At 43.2% G+C, this 17,224-nt stretch overlaps 1 protein-coding gene across 1 annotated transcript in view; it reads left to right on the top strand.

The window, feature by feature from the left end:
* The window catches only part of TMEM255B (transmembrane protein 255B), a 106,783-nt gene that overhangs the window by 22,461 nt on the left and 67,098 nt on the right, over window positions 1-17,224 (top strand). Inside the window, exon 4 of the mRNA XM_077482704.1 lies at window positions 7,564-7,653. Within this exon, the coding sequence (XP_077338830.1) occupies window positions 7,564-7,653 (90 nt within the window). The remainder of the gene's footprint in view (window positions 1-7,563; window positions 7,654-17,224) is intronic.

The following is a 17,224-nucleotide window of genomic DNA, read 5'->3' as shown; positions in this document are numbered from 1 at the left end:
ACTATTTGATTAATTCTTCAGGTTGATGTGGGAACTGGGAAGCACAGCACAGTGTGAGCAGCAACTTTTAACAAATTGGGTTATTTATGGTTTTATTTTAGCTGTTTAGCACTTATTGTGCTGCACAGAGATTATTATTATGATAATTTAACACATGAAGTTATAATTCTATAGTCTATTTTTCACAAATGCTGAAATTGCAGGTTGAAGAATAGCATTCATCATACAACTGAATTCTTTAACCTGACCTAGAAAATTGAAGCAGATAACAGGAGAGAGAGGAATGGATGCTTCCAATATATTTATCACTTATTTGCAAGTTTCTGAGGAATACAGCATTTGGCTGATAGCCTGTAGCATCCACTGTGTAAATCTGTTGTCAGCCTAGCCCCCTTCTTCACAATAAACCCAATGGGCTTAATTTAAAAAATCGGGTGTAGCTGTGCATGGTAGCCAATCAGCTTCTAACTTCTAACAGCTTCTAACTTCAGCTTGTTCAATTTAAGCTTTTAAAAAAATAAAAAAACGGAAGCTGGTTGGTTTCTATGCAGAGCTCCACTAGATTTTGCACTCTCCAGTTTTAGTAATTCAACTGCCTCAATGTCACTACTCTCATATTAACAACTAGAGTTATCTAACCATAGCATAAGTACTTTTATTTACTGGAAAGAAGATTGCATAGTTCAAGGCATTTTAAAATATTTTTGTGTTGTCTTCCTGTTGTATTTTGTATCATTTTAATTGGTTTATTCCATTTTGTTCAGCTAGACATCCTTTCTCATTTATAAATATAACAACAAATTGAATTCAATGAATCCAATAAAACTCAAAACAACATTTATTGTTAACACTAATGTAATAGCTTCTGAAGAGCACTGGGTAAATAGAAGTCATTATAGGTCACATTTCCCTGGCGCTGGAATTCTGGAAAATGCATGTGCATTTTTATTTTTTGGATACATGGATATAGAAGTGAGGCAAGATTCCACTCCTTCCCAAGGTTATTGCAGAGTTTGCATCATTAGTTTAATGAAGGCAACAAAGAAAACTGATATAGAGTAAAAAAGTGTAAGCTACTCTAAGGGGTTGATTAACTAAAGGCAAATAGACTGTACACTCTGCAAGTGCAGTTGCTTCAGAGCTTAGTAAACGACGAAGAGCTCTGCTGACTTCCATCATCCAATCATGTGCAAGCAAAAATTTAGTTTTTTTTACTATTTTCCTTGCATGTGATTGGGTATTCTTTGTAAAGTGAAGCTTTGCCTCATTTACTAAGCTCTGAAGCAACTGCACTTGTAAAATTGCATAGTCTACGTGCCTTTAGTAAATCAACCTTTGGGGGGGTTACACTTGCTAGAATGAAACCTACAGAATAAACAATAATAATAATAATAATATTATTAATAATAATAAAATATTGATAAATCTTAGAGCCAGACAGAGTGATGCCCTCCCTCTCCTGGGGTGGATTGTTTGCCTTAAAAGTATTATAAACTTTCCTACCCACACCTTGGGGGTTATTTAAGAAAGGCAAATCCACATTGCACTGAAAGTGCACTTGGAAGTGCAGTTGCTCTAAATCTAAGGGGTAGATCTGAAATGAGTAGAAGCTCTGCTTATTTTATCCTCCAATCATGTGCAAGCTAAAATGCTGTTTTTTATTTTTCTTGCATGTCCCCCTTGGATCTAAAGTGACTGTAATTCCAAGTGCATAAATAACCCCCCTTGTGTTTTCATTTTTAGGTTTTCAGCGGTTGCCCTGTACATGCAACATCTTTATATTGCAGTGTAATAAGTCTCAGTTTGTGTTCAAACACAGGCATGTGGCATGGCCCTGCACATTTTAATGCATGACCTCTATCTGTAGTGTAAGACCTATAGTTTCCTGTGAAGAAATTACATAGATGTCTCGCACTGGGTCTCTTAGGCCACGTACACACGGGCGGACTGTCCGCCCAACTAGGTTCGTCAAACAGTTTGACAAACAGTCCGTTCAAAATTTGCATGAGCGGACTTGACCACACACGACGAACGAACAGTCCGCTGAAAACTTGCGCGATGACGTGAACGGCACGTACGACGGGACGAGAAATTCGGCGTCCGATACACTGCAATGCAACCTTCGCCGTGTAAATTCTTTCTGAGCATGCGCGAGACTTAGTTTGCCGAACAAGCCTACACACGAGCGGACTGTCCGCTCAAACCAAGTTTCAGCGGACAGTCTTACGGAAATTCCGAAAAACTTTGTTCGTCAGACTGTCCGCTGAAACTGTCCGCTAAAGCCCACACACGAGCGGACTGTCCGCTGAAACACTGTTCAGCGGACAAAGTTGGACGAACAGTCCGCCCGTGTGTACGCGGCCTAAGTCTAGTTCTCAGTAGGTGAGAGCTACAAATTAATTAGATCTGATACAGACACAACAGGCAGAGCAAATAACTGAGAGGTCAGTTTCAAATAATTGCACTACCAAATTTGTGATGAAACACAAATTAAATGTCGAGTCACGCATTTGACACTGTGTAACCTGGAACAAGAAGTTGCCTGTTACCTTTAGTGAATAGGGATATGCTAGCTGCAGCAATATATGAACACAGGGGGATTGATCAGCCATGACCCTACAAAGAGTGTATGTGATCAGCAAAGGGCCAATCAGCACTGTCCAGACAGAGGGTCAGGGGTTCTGCATCCTAATAGGACAGTCGGTGCAGTATGAAAACTCCTCCCACAAGCTTTAACCAGGCACTGATAGAAGTCGCAAGACTGCAATTTAATGCTGATGAGAAAAGGTATTTAGCAGTTTTATATTTACTAAAACGATTGCATTTCCATGTTTTTTGTACTGTGGGAGACCAGATATAGTGAATGCAGGGTCCTGGGTTAGTAGCAATTTAATACTATATGGTCGATGATAACTTTGAACTTATCATAATCCTACCTCCGTGAATTCTCATGTTAGACTGATGTTATCTTGAAATGCCTTTTTTTATACACCGTATAGCAGTTAAATACCACTTGACATATGTTTATCTGACCTTGTGTATAAAATTCTTCTCTATAAAATCTCTGGATCCTCGTTATATATTTATATATTTTTGGAACAAAACTTACATAAAAAATAAAAACATATGAACATGTTCAATGCCTTTAATGCCACGTACACACGTAGAGGACCATCCGACGGACTTAGTCTGGCGGACTTCCCGCCAGACTGTCCGTCGGACTTTCCGAACGGGCTACTTGCCCACACACGGCACTTTTTCAGCGGACTAATACGGCGGACTAAGTCCGCCGTACTATCCGTCCTACTTTTGAAATGAACGGACTCGCCCACACACGCGGAGGAAAATCCGCTCATTTCGAGCGTGTCTCCAGGTAGGCGGGGCCCACGAAGGAGACGTCGCTGGCCCCACCACCTGCTATGAACTTAACCTCCCTGGCGGTATGATTCAGTCTGGAATAAGGTGCTGAAAGCGGTACAATTATTTTGCATGGAAATCTGGCTTTTATTTTGTAGTCCTGTAATTCTTAGGAATAACGCTCTTAAATCTGTTCAAACCAGAGTCTAGCAGACATCCCGGGTATGATAAAGTTTATAATATAATAAAGAATAATAAAAATTATTCAATAATGTAATCAAATCCCCAAAAAACTGAAAAAGGGACATGTTTTGGTTGCTATGGACAATCTCCAAATTCCAGGCAGTAAAAAACAGTATTTATAATATAAAAGTGCATGCAGGGCATTGCACAGACCACTAGGGACAAAGGGGGTGTGTATTTTTTACTACAGCACTGTAATCTGTAAGATTACAGTGCTGTGTGTGTTTTGTGTGTTTTTATTTTTTTGAATTTGCCGCCGTTCTCCGCTCCTGTGCGTCGTAACGTCGCAGGGAACGGAGCTCGGCGGCATTCGGCACTGTGAATCGAGCGGAGGGCAGCTCGATCACACAGCGCGGCGGACATCGCTGGATCCAGGGGACAAGGTGAGTAACGCTCCCTGTGTCCTCCCCTGCATCGAGCGATGCGATCCTGAGTCTGGCTCGGGGTTACCGCTCTTGTAATTAAAATCCCAACCCGAGCCAGACTCGGGATTACCGCTAGGAAGGTTAAAGGGGAACCCCAACGCCGAAGAAAAACAGCGTGGGGGTCCCCCCAGGTCCACATCAGACCCTTGTCCAAGCACGCTACCCGGCCGGCCAGGAAAGGGGGGACGAGCGAGCGCCCCCCCCTCCTGAGCTGTACCAGGCCGCGTGCCCTCAACATGGGGGGTGCCTTGGGGAAGGGGGGCCGCGCGGCCCCCCCACCCCAAAGCACTTTGTCCCCATGTTGAGGAGGACAAGGGCCTCTTCCCGACAACCCTGGCCGTTGGTTGTTGGGGTCTGCGAGCAGGGGGCTTATCGGAATCCCCCGGATACCGGCCCCCCACCCTATGTGAATAAGTATGGGGTACAATGTACCCCTACCCATTCACCTGTAAAATAAAGTACAAAAAAACAACACACAAGATAAAATAGTTTATTGCACAGCTCCGGGGGTCTTCCGTCTTCGGGGGTCTTCTCGCCAGACTCCTCCGCTATCTTCTTCTAGCTCTTTTGCTAGCGGAGGAGCCCGGCTTTCTTCCTCGCCGCGGCCTCTTCTTCCGACTTCGGGGGTCTTGTCCCCCTCTTCGGTTCTTCTGCCGAGCCACCGTGCCTTCTTATAGCTCTTTTGGTGGCCCGGTCTTCTGTCGTCGCCAGGGACGCGCTGCGCGATGACTTATATAGGGACAAGGGGCACATAGTGACCCCGCCCCTTATGATGTCACAGTCCCGGAGGATGCTGGGACTGTCGCCATGTGACATCAACCCATGTGACATCAACCGATGACCCCGCCCCTTGTCCCTATATAAGTCGCCACGCAGCGCGTCCCTGGCATTGCGGCCGGAGAGAGCGTCGAATCAACATCTCCAGGAGAAGAAGAAGAAGAAGAACGGAAGGCGGCGGCGGCAGCGACAGAAGACCGGGCCACCAAAAGAGCTATAAGAAGGCACGGTGGCCCGGCAGAAGAACCGAAGAGGGGGACAAGACCCCCGAAGTCGGAAGAAGAGGCCGCGGCGAGGAAGAAAGCTAGTAAAAGAGCTAGAAGACGGAAGACCCCCGGAGCTGTGCAATAAACTATTTTATCTTGTGTGTTGTGTTTTTTTTGTACTTTATTTTACAGGTGAATGGGTAGGGGTACATTGTACCCCATACTCATTCACATAGGGTGGGGGGCCGGTATCCAGGGGCCCCCTTATTAAAGGGAGCTCCCGGATTCTGATAAGCCCCCCGCCCGCAGACCCCGACAACCAATGGCCAGGGTTGTCGGGAAGAGGCCCTTTTCCTCATCAACATGGGGACAAGGTGCTTTGGGGTGGGGGGGCCGCGCGGCCTCCCCTTCCCCAAGGCACCCCCATGTTGAGGGCACGCGGCCTGGTACGGCTCAGGAGGAGGGGGCGCTCTCCCGCCCCCCCTTTCCTGGCCGGCCGGGTAGCGTGCTTGGACAAGGGTCTGATGTGGACCTGGGGGGGGGACCCCCACGCCGATTTTTTTCGGCGTTGGGGGTTCCCCTTTAAGTCCATACCAGGTGGTGGGGCCAGCGACGTCTCCTTCGCGGGCCCCGCCTACCTGGAGACCGCTCTAAATGAGCGGACTTTTGCCAGACTTTTCCACCCGCTTGTTTGATCGTGTGTACACGGCATAAGTCTTCCTCTAACTTGGTAGTTATGCTTGTATTATAGCCTTCCTCAAAACTAACCCCCCAAGTGACTTCTGTCAACATATATCACTAGATAGGTTGTTGGCAGCTAGTAGATGGCCCTCCCTATGAGGACCCCTGTTCACATAACCTGTGTCTGGCAAATGGATTTGCTAACCAGTCGCTATAAAGCGTAACCAAACTTCAACCCCTTCTAGTGAAAACCACTATTCAAACTTTAGTGCTGTGCATTTTGTGGCACATGTCCTGTATGCACAGTTTTGGCACTATCCTTACCATCAGTAATGAAATGTATTAGAGCACTTCTCTCATTGCCCCAGGGGATGTGTTTAAACTTGCGAGGGGATTGGATCAAAACTGAGGTCGCAACCTTTTATTTTGAACCAATGATTATTTAATGAAATAGTCTATTTATCTTGTATCTCATATTAAAATGTGCCTTGCTTGTATAACATACTCTCACTAGGACAATATTACCTGACATAAATCTATGACTATTTTTACTGCTGTTGAAATGCAGTCCTAAATCAGGCTTCCTTTTGACATAGATGGTGCATGGTAATTGTACAAAAAAAAATATTATTATTATTATTATTATACACGATTATATAGCACCAACAGTTTATGCAGTGCTTTACAATGTATAGGGGGAACAACACAATTATAGTACATTTCAATTCAAAAGGTACAGGAGAGCCCTGCTCGTAGAGCTTACATTCTAAAGGGAGGGGGTGATACAAAAGGTAATAGCTGCAGAAAATTATATGATGGGGGAGTGTCACCCCCATCAAAAAAAAAAAAAAAAAAGTGCCAAAATGTATCATTAGAATGTGTAAACATTAATATGACAGATATCAATAAATAAATATAGACATTGTTCACATTTAGTACTAATGCCGTCAATCAGCAGAAAAAAGTAGATGTGCATTTATGGTCAGCTGCAGTTATCATTTTTCTAATATCTACTGGAATTGTAGACATGCATTATCTTCTGCTGTAGCATGACCAACTATAAATGATTACCACTCAGGGCAAAAGTCACAATTCTCTATTAAGTCAAAAGGCGCTCACTCAGGATGGTTGATTTACTAAAATCAAATAGACTGTTCTCTTTGCAAGGGAAGTTGCACTTTGCAAGGGAATTATGCCTAGAGCTTTGTGAAGGAGGAAAAGCTCTTCTGACTTCTATCAACCAATCATGTGCCAGCAAAAATGCTGCTTTTGTTTATTTTCCTTGCACATGATGGGGTATTTTTTGCAATCTAAAATTTCACCACATTCACTAAGCTCTGGGGAATTGCAAAGTTCAGCTTCCCTTGCAACGTGAACAGCCTATTTGCCTTTAGTAAATCAACCTCAATGATTCTGAATGAGCTCATAAACCAAAGTTGAAGGTGATAGAGAATTTGTTCTATGCATCTTCCATACAAATAAATATATCCGCATTAAAAGTTATTAAAATTAAAATAAACAAGAAGGGGGGAGGCTGGTGAGAGGTGGGTGGAGGTGATGTCTCAGTCCCAATTAGTATTTATACAGCAACAATCGTATTCCCATGGGACTTTTAATGATGCATCTCAAACATATGTAAAAAATGTAAGACAAAATGTATTGACATACATTTAAAAACAACACATAGTACATGAATTGATAGTTGAAAATACATGCAAGATACTCAATATGGTTCAAATAAAGAAACCTTAAACATGGAACATAAAAGGTCATATTAATATCCACTATTAATAATGTCAATTTTCTTACATTTATTAAACGTAAACGTTTTCCACAACAAACTTTTTCTGATCCAGCCTATTTTTTTCTTCTAGCTAGTAGCTGCCATTGTATTTATCAGTTTTGGTGTGGTAGCATCATTCTGCTGTGCTATAGTTGATGGCGTGATTGCGGCACGACATATTGTGAGTATTTATTTATGATAATGCTTTTAAACTCTTTCTAGTTTTTCATTATGCAAAAAAGACAGACACACTTGAAATAGACACTGTCATATACTGTATAGTCAGCCAACTACATAATTTCTAAATATATTGGTTAGTGATGAATGGCTTTGAGTATTATGAAATGACTTCTTGTATACAGAAAACTTCAGTTCATTATTCCACCGCTCAAAACGGCGGATATACAGTGCATCTAGAAAGTATTCACAGCGTTTCAATTTTTTCACGTTTAGTTATGTTATAGAATTATTCCAAAATAGATTAAAGTCATTATTTTCCTCAAAATTCTACATACAATACCCCATAATGACAACATGAAAGAAGTTTGTTGGAAATCTTTGCAAATTTATTTAAAAAAAAAAAAAAGCATGTACATAAATATTTACAGCCTTTGCTCAATACTTTGTTGAAGCACTTTTGGCACCAATTACAGACTCAAGTCTTTTTGAGTATGATACTACAAGCTAGGCACACCTATTTTTGGGCATTTTCTCCCATTCTTATTTGCAGGACATCTCAAGCTCCATCATGCAATGGGGCGCATTGGTGCACAGCCATTTTCAGATCTCTTCATAGATGTTCAATCGGGTTCAAGTTGGAGCTCTGGCTGGGTCACTCAAGGACATTCACAGAGTTGTCCTGCAGACACCTCTTAGTTATCTTGGCTGTGTGCTTGGTATTGGCCAGGTGATGAGCGGTGCCTGGTTTCCTCCAGACATGATCCTTGCCATTCAGACCAAAAAAATTCAACATTTGTTTTATCAAACCTGATAACTTTGTTTTTAATGGTCTGAGAGTCCTTCTGTTGCCTTTTAGCAAACTCCAGACGAGCTGTTATGTGCCTTTTACTAAGAAGCAGCTTCTGTCTGGCCATTCTAGACTACAGGCCTGATTGGTGGAGTGCTGCAGAGATGGTTCTTCTAGAAGGGTCTCCTCTCTCCTCAGAGAAAAGCTGGAGTGATCATCAGGTTCTTGGTTACTTGCCTGACTAAAGCCCTTCTCCCCTGATTGCTCAATTTGGCCAGGTGGCCCGCTCTAGGAAGAGTCCTGGTGGTTCCAAACTTCTTCCATTCACAGATGATGGAGGCCACTGTGCTCATTGTGACCTTCAATGTTGTAGAAATGTTTCTGTACATTTCCCCAGATCTGTGCCTCGATACAATCCTGTCTCAGAGGTCTGCAGACAATTCCTTGGACTTCATGGCTTGGTTTGTGCTCTGACATGCACTGTTAACTGTGGGACCTTATATAGACAGGTGTGTGCCTTTCCAAATCATGTCCAATCAACTGAATTTACCACAGGTGGACTCCAATCAAGTAGTAGGAACATCTCAAGGATGATCAGTGGAAACAGGATGCACCTGAGCTCAATTTTGAGTGGCATAGGCTGTAAATACTTATGTACATATGTGATTTTTTTTTTTTTTTTTAATTTGCAAAGATTTTAAACAAACCTCTTTCATGTTGTCATTATGGGGTATTGGTTTTAGAATTTTTAGGAAAATAATGAATTTTATCCATTTCGGAATAAGGCTGTAAAATAACAAAATGTGGAAAAAGTAAAGCGCTGTGAATACTTTCCGGATGCACTGTATAATACAAAATCAGCTAAATAATCCAATAACGTTGGTAAAGTATTTTTTAACTATATTTTCATTATTTATTACAATCAGCTCTAAATAAATATTTTTATTTTTTTTTAATTTTTGTCAGCTAAATATGAAATATTGCATAGAAATTGTATTGTATGTGTTTTTTTTTTTTTATCCAGCAGGCATGGGAAGCTTTAGGACTCCTTTTCATATTTCTCTCCTTACTGTCTTCTGTACAAAGCCTTGCTACTAAAACCCACCCTCTCAGATTCTTTTTGACTCATCGCTATGATGGGCAGCCTCACAGACCAATAGAAATATGCAAGAGGCAAGAACGGGCAGGGAAATTACAGCACAATTATCAAAGCTGGCCATTCAACTATTATTTATGTCTATGTTCCGTTGCAGATTTTTCCTCACTTCCTGTCTGATCACAGTAAATAAGGAGAGAAATCTCTAACTAGAATTGGGCAGCACAGTGGCTACGTGATTAAATCTGCCTGGCAGCAATACGGTCCTCAGTTTAAACCTCAGCCAAGACACTAACTGCATGAAGTCTGCATGTTCTCCCTGTGCTTACATGGTTTTCTCTGTGTACTCCAGATTTCACCCATACACCAAAGACATGCTAGTAGGTCAGTTGGCCTTAGTATTTGTATGCATATATGGAAAGGTACTTAGATTGTAAGCTGCTTGAGGGCAGGAACTGATATGAATGTGCCATATGGAAAGTACCGAGTAAATTGTGCTATATAAATGTGTAATAAATAAGACTAAAAGTTATCTTTAGGCCAGAAATACACATTAAAATGTAACTCCACTTTTGTTGAGAAAAACACAGCGGGTAGATTTACTAAAACTAGTACACACAGAACCTGGCAAAGCTGTTCTAGATTCTTTTGTCAAAGCCTAATTGGTTGCTATGTACCTCTGCACCAGATTTACAAAATCTCTCCCAACCTCCTCTCTTTTTTTTTTTTTTTATTGTTTATTTAACACATTTTTGCAAGGGATACATAGTAACATGTTTATCACAATCATTACAGATGATGCAGATATACACTGTCATTGAAGTATATACAGAGTTAGAACAGTATGAAGAACCTATGGTATGATAATGAGAATGCAATCTAGACAAACTTAAAGTTTTTAAACGCCTACGGTTTGGTTTCAGCAGGATACATGTTCCATATCTATAGGGGAAATAAAGGTACCAAGGGAATGGGATCATAGACAACATTGAATGAAGTCAGCAAAGACACAGGGAAAAAGTGAGAGGTACTGTACATGTCTGTTATCTTTCAGTTGGTACTGTTTGCCTCAGAGCTATACTCGGATTCGTCCCATGTCTGCCATATTTGTAGAAACTTCTGTATTGAGTCATAAATTATGGCTGTTAAATGTTCCATTCTACATATGTCTGCCAAGATCAAGAGGACTTGTGAGAGAGCAGGGGAGAAGTGGAGAGCCAGAGCCTAGGCATAGTTCTTTTAGCAGCTAGTAATATAAAAGACATCAGCCTCCATTTGGTTTTGTGGATACCTGAGAAGGATAGACCTAGTATATAGTATATAAAAGTGTTTGGATCTGAGCCCAAAATTGGGTGACTAAAGGACATTTCCAGAAAATATGAAAATGTGAGCCCACTGCTTTATTGCATCTCCAGCATAGTTTTGAGATCGTCAGGTTATAAGCGTGTAGGAATTCTGGAGTTTTATACCAAAATAGAAGCATTTTATATGCAGATTCTTTGTGTGTAACACATAGGGAAATTTTGGAGGTGGACTCCCAGATACTTTCCCAATCTAACAGGGAGATGTAATGCTGGAGTGTCTTAGACCATCTCCCCATGTAATGGGGGTGGCTTCATGTAAAATTTTATATATGGTGGAGATTAGTTGGGGCCATAGGGGCCCTTGGCAAATAACATTTCAAAATCTGAAGGTTTGTCCAGGGATAGGGAGGGGGATTTGGTGGAAAAGAAATGTCTGATTTGTAAGTAGAAATAGAAAAGTGTTTTAGGAATTTGGTGTTGTTCTTGCAGGTCAGCGAAAGATAATAGGTGTCTTGTAGTTGGATTAACAAATTGCCTCAACTGAAAAAGCCCGGCCCGAGTCCAATGTAGCATACACTCATAGGACAAACTGTCTGGTATGTCCGTATTAAAGAGAATATCTAGAAGTGGTGAGCATGGAGAAGATAGAGAGTAATGATCGGAGCATCTTTTCCAAATTTTTAGGGCTATGAATTTCCTTATTCTAGTGCGGCCGTATGTCATCACATTCAAATCCATCGGACGTTGGTGTGATTGTGTGTGGCCAAGTCCGTTCATTCGGAAAATCTGTCGGAACTCCGCCGAAAGTCCGTCAGGAACACCATCGGACCTAGTCTGCCGGAAAGTCCGGTCGTGTGTACGCGGCATTAGAGGAACTTCATCCGCTAAAAGGGATCGTTTATATTTTCTTTGACGTAAGTATACTCCTGTAACATTAGGGCAATCGCGTATTGCAGCAGCCAGGGGTTCTAAGCTGAGAATAAAGAGTAGAGGTGATAATGGGCATCCCTGTCTGGTACTGTTGCTGAGGGGAAATGTCTGAGATAGATGGGATGAGAGTTGTACCTGGGAAGTGGGGTGAGAATATAGGGTTCGAAGGGCCTGTATAAAGGGTCCATAGAATCCGTATTTCGACAAAATTGCAAACATAACGGACCAGCTGGGACGATCAAATGCTTTCTGAGCATCTAGACTTAATATCAGAGCAGGAGATTTAGTTTGAGTTAGTAGGTCAATGAGGTCTATTGTATGCTGTGTGTTATCACCTGCATGCCTCGTGGGGACAAAAACTTGATCCTTATGTATCACGATGGTAAGATAACCGAATGTCTGTTTGTCAATGTGTTTGTAAAGATTTTATAATCCAAATTCAATAGAGCAATAGGGCGATAGTTATCAGGGATAGACGGGTCTTTGCCTGCTTTGGGGATAACGGTGATGTATGCATGCAGAAACTGGGGATAGGGTAAGGTACCTTTGAGTAGGGAGGAGAATAAATTTAACATGTGTGCAGCTATAGTTGGGAGGAAGGTTTCGTAGTAGGAATAGGGGAGTCCTTTAGGGCCTGGAGCTTTATGTGAGGGAAGTGAGCTCCCTCGAAGAAGTCAAAATCTTAAACAGTTAACATAGTATGGTAGGAGAAAAAAATGGATCAAAACAAACCAGAATCTTGTAGGCTGCAGAGTGGGCCGTCATCTGGGAAGTATGGCCATAAAGAAACAGGATAGGGAGAGCCCTCCCTTCAGATACCGGGGAACCTCCGTCTAAGTCCTGGTCATCTGGCTGGGACTATAAAAAGATATAAGAAGATCACTTCAGTAGGGCAGGGTATCTCAGGTAGGAGGTCTGGCTGAGGTGAGCCGTTAAGGAGTAGAAAAGGACTTCTGATATCTTCGACGAACCAGGCTCCAAATCGTTGTGGGGGCTTGGAGAGGTTAGAGATCAGATTTAGAGGTGGTGGTGGAAGGTCTTCCTCAGGGATAGGCGGCAACCCCAGATTGCAAATGAAAGCCTCACATTCATGCAAGTCACGGATTGAGTATTGTGTTCCATCTCTGGAGGCCGCGAGTCGGAAGGGAAACCCCCATCTGTAGGGTACTTGGTGCTGTTGCAGGTGCATAGTTATCGGACGGAGGTTGCGTCTCTTGGCTAAAGTGATGGGGGATAAATCGCTGAAGATTTGGATTTTGGAACTTTTAAAATCTATGCGATTTTTATTGCGTGTGGCCAGAGTGAGAGCTTCTTTGCTTCATAATAGTGGAAGTGGACTATTATGTCTCTTGGATTGGACCCAGGGGGTGGTTTTGGAGCCAAGGACCTATGGGCCCTGTCCAGGCACCAATCAATGTCGAGAATGTGTGGGGGCTATGGTGACAAACAGACCAAGAAGATAGGCCTGCAGTTCCTTGTCAGTGACTGTTTCAGGGACTCCGCAAATCCTCAAATTTTGACGGCGTTCCCTATTTTCCAGATCTTCCTGTTGTAGTTGGATCTGGGAAACAGTATGTTTGAGGGCTGCATTATCTTCTTCTAGGACATGCACATGTAGCACTGACCCCCTAAGGAGCATTTGGTTTTAATGGGCTTACTGTTACCTTCTTTACCTCGATTTGCGTCTAGGGGTTTCCCGTGGTAGATGGCCCAGAAACTATAGAGACTGATGGCAGATCCGCTTAAAGGGATTTTTATTTGCATAGACGTTGAACAGAACACAGTCTCTCAGTAGGGAATAGAGGGTATGGGTAGGAAAGCTCAGGTACTCTTGGGACTGCTTAAACTTGAATCTCTCTGTCTATGCAATCCAGGGAATAGCCATTCGCAACTGGATATTACAACTATCGGCTAAATCTCCTTTTGGTGAATTTAGCAACCGACAGGTGATTCAGATAAAGCAAAGTCACTGCCACAGACTTGGTTATAGAACTTTAGGATGAAAAGTCTCTGCCACAGACCTTTTTTCTGACACTTTTTAAACAGCATTTTTTTTTTCCCCTCTTTCTTCCTGCCAAATTAGGGGAGGGGTTAATTGTTCACAGGTGTATAAAGGTAGTTATACAAACTCCCCCAGGAGCTTGCTCCCTGATTGTGGCTTGCATGTGGATTTTGTGAACTAAAGTGGAGAGTTAACAACCAGGAGTTGAAAACAGGAGTTAAGACAGGAGTCTCTAACCTCTATCCTACATCCATCCTCCCATCCATTTTAAAGATCCCACTGCAAGGGGCAACCAGACAGCCTTCCAGAAATGTCAGGCTGACAGCAAGCCAGATTCACCGGAACCAGAGTGTTTAAAGGGGACAACCGCAGCCAGGTAAGCTTGCACCTCCCTTCCCCCCCCCCCCGTTGATTGTTCCAGGGACTCCGTCCGACCGCCTACGGGGGTCAGGAAGGAATTTTTGCCCCACTGGTGCGTTTGGCTGCTACTGTCAGGGGGTTTTTCGCCTTCCTCTGGAACAACCATAGGTTAGCATACCCCTACCTCCGGCCTCCTTTCCATTTTTTACGCTATCCTAGGACGACTATTCCAGATCACAGCCAGACTTCTTTTCTGAGCGGAGACCTCCACCTAAAGTAAAGGTAGCTGGAACTGCCAGCAACCGAATACAACAACTCCTTCCGCATCCATATAGGCATCCCCTGATCAACTTGCGCGCTAATAGCCTCAAGCACGGCGGCAAGTCTGATACCTAGCCCCACCTCAGGATCAATACCCTGATCAGGATCATCATCTTAGGCCCATAGTACCATCAACAGCATCCACAAACCATGTGCTACTTCAAATACTCAGCTGAAGTTCTGCACAGACTAAGGAACATCAACACCACATTGCCATCTTCCATACAAAAAATACTTCAAAGAGAACAACTATTAAAAACCGGACGACAACCAGCTCCCAACCACAGGAAGACATCTACTCGACCACTACAATTAGATTGCGCCTTGATTAACGCCAGGTCTGCAGTCAAACATAGACTGGAAGTACACGACTTCATCATCGAGAACAATGTAGACTGCCTCTTCATCACCGAAAGCTGGTTAACCTCTGACTGCAACACCATCCTCACCGAATTGGTGCCGGAAAACTACAGGATCCTAACCGAACACCGGATAGGGAAAAAAGGAGGAGGCCTAGCAGTGATCTTTAAAGGTCACCTGGATCTCACTAAACCATCATCTCAGAACCCAGTTCCTTTTATGGAAACCCTGACGCTACATCTTCAACCAACACCCCATGACACCACTCATATTCTACTGTGCTACAGACCACCGGGACCAAAGTCCAATCTTCTTTCACCCCTCACGGAATCCTTTGCAATGCACACCCTAAAATTCAAAAATTTCCTGGCACTCGGAGATTTCAACCTTTGGGCAAACGAGCCTAAAGACCCCATCGCGACTGCCTGCATCAATCAACTAGAAGAACTGGGTCTACAGCAACTGATAAAGAATCCCACGCATGGGTCAGGACACACCCTGGACCTCATTTTCAAACAGAACATCGACGTCAACATACTCGACAACATAACTCTGCCATGGACGGATCACCACGCCATCAAATTCAAAATCACTACCAACATCACCAACGCAAAACGGAAATCTGTAACAATGCACTGGACCAGATCGCATAAAAAACTGTACTCCGAAGCCTTCAAAACCACTCTGTCCAAAAAGATATCTACAATAACCTTAAACCACTCTACGGAGGAAACACTCAACTCCCTGAACAAGGCATTACTGCAATCAGCAGACTCGGTAGCACCAAAATGCAGGGCACTCATCAGGAAGAAAAATGCTGGATGGTTTAATAGCTCCCTCTCCGTACTAAAGCAAGAACGCAGAAGAGCGGAAAGAACATGGAGAAGAAATCCCACAGAGGAAAACCTATTTAACTACAAAGGTCTGACAGAGAATTATCGGAAAGCAATCTTCAAATCCAAAAAGGACCACTTCTCATATACAATCTTAACGGCCGCAAACCAACCACGGGAACTGTTTAAACTGGTTAATCAATGAATCCGGTGTGCCTAGAACCCCCAGAAAGCGAATCCCAGGATTACTGTGACAAACTCAAAACCATCAGGGAAACAATTTGTCAGAAGAAAACATCCAACCTGAGCCAGCAAATACATAAAGAGGATGTCTGCACCAACATACCGCAACCGCCAAAATTTTCACTATCTCCAATTACCGTAGACACCGCAAAAAACATCATTAATAAACTGCGTGACAGTACCTCACCTATTGACATCATCCCCACAAAACTACTGAAAGAATGCTCCGACATCGTGGCTCCAACCATAACCCACCTCATAAACCGATCATTCCACGAAGGGATTGTTCCCAGCATCCTCAAACAAGGCATCGTCAAACCTCTACTCAAGAAACCAAACCTGGACCCTCAGGATCCAAACAACCATAGGCCGATTACAAGCCTCAACACCATTTCTAAGATCATAGAGAAAGCTGTAGTACATCAGCTACAACTTCACCTGGATACTCACAAACTCCTGGACCCGCTGCAATCAGGCTTCCGCCCAGGTCATGGAACAGAAACAGCTCTCCTCAAGATTTGGGATGACGCCCTCGAAGCAGCAGATAACGGAGAGCCGTGTCTCCTCATACTGCTAGACCTAAGTGCAGCGTTTGATACAGTAGATCACAATACTCTACTCGTCCGCCTCACAGAAGTAGCCGGAGTCCAAGACATAGATCTCCAATGGTTCGCGTCCTTCCTAGGAAATCGGTCACAGACAGTGAAACTAGGAAAATTCCTCTCCGAAACTCGGGCAGTCACCTGCGGAGTCCCTCAAGGCTCTCCGTTGTCACCCGTTCTCTTCAACATTTACATTCGCCCACTCCTTCAAATCATCAGATGCTCAGATCTCTGCTTCCACTCTTACGCTGACGACACGCAACTTTATTTCCGGATCAATGGAAAAAAAGATCACCAACAACAACTTGAAAACTGCCTCAAATCAATAGAGGACTGGATGACCACCAACTCCCTCCAGCTGAACCAATCAAAGACAGAGCTTCTTATCTTACACCCAAATCATAAGCCCGCAACCAAAACCTCCTGGTCTCCACCAACCGTCTTTGGGCAGACTATCTCCCCAAAGACCAAAGCGAAGAGTCTCGGGGTTATTTTAGACGCACAAATGTCAATGGATGCGCAAATAGGATCTGTAGTCAGTCGATCTCACCATCTGCTGCGCATGCTTCGCAGACTCATCCCTTTTATCCCAAAGAATGACAAAGCAGTGGTAGTTGGAACAATCATTAATTCACGACTGGACTACGCAAACTCGCTTTACATAGGATTACCACAATATCAACTTGCGCGATTACAACTGATCCAAAACACGGCGGCAAGGCTGATAACAGGAA

The sequence above is a fragment of the Lithobates pipiens genome, unplaced genomic scaffold (genome assembly GCF_037356315.1).
Source record: "Lithobates pipiens isolate NorthernLeopardFrog02 unplaced genomic scaffold, aLitPip1_a1.2 Scaffold_16, whole genome shotgun sequence".
In the NCBI taxonomy this organism is placed as follows: domain Eukaryota; kingdom Metazoa; phylum Chordata; class Amphibia; order Anura; family Ranidae; genus Lithobates; species Lithobates pipiens.
Note: the sequence above shows the minus strand (reverse complement) of the source record. Positions and strands in the feature narration are given on the sequence as shown.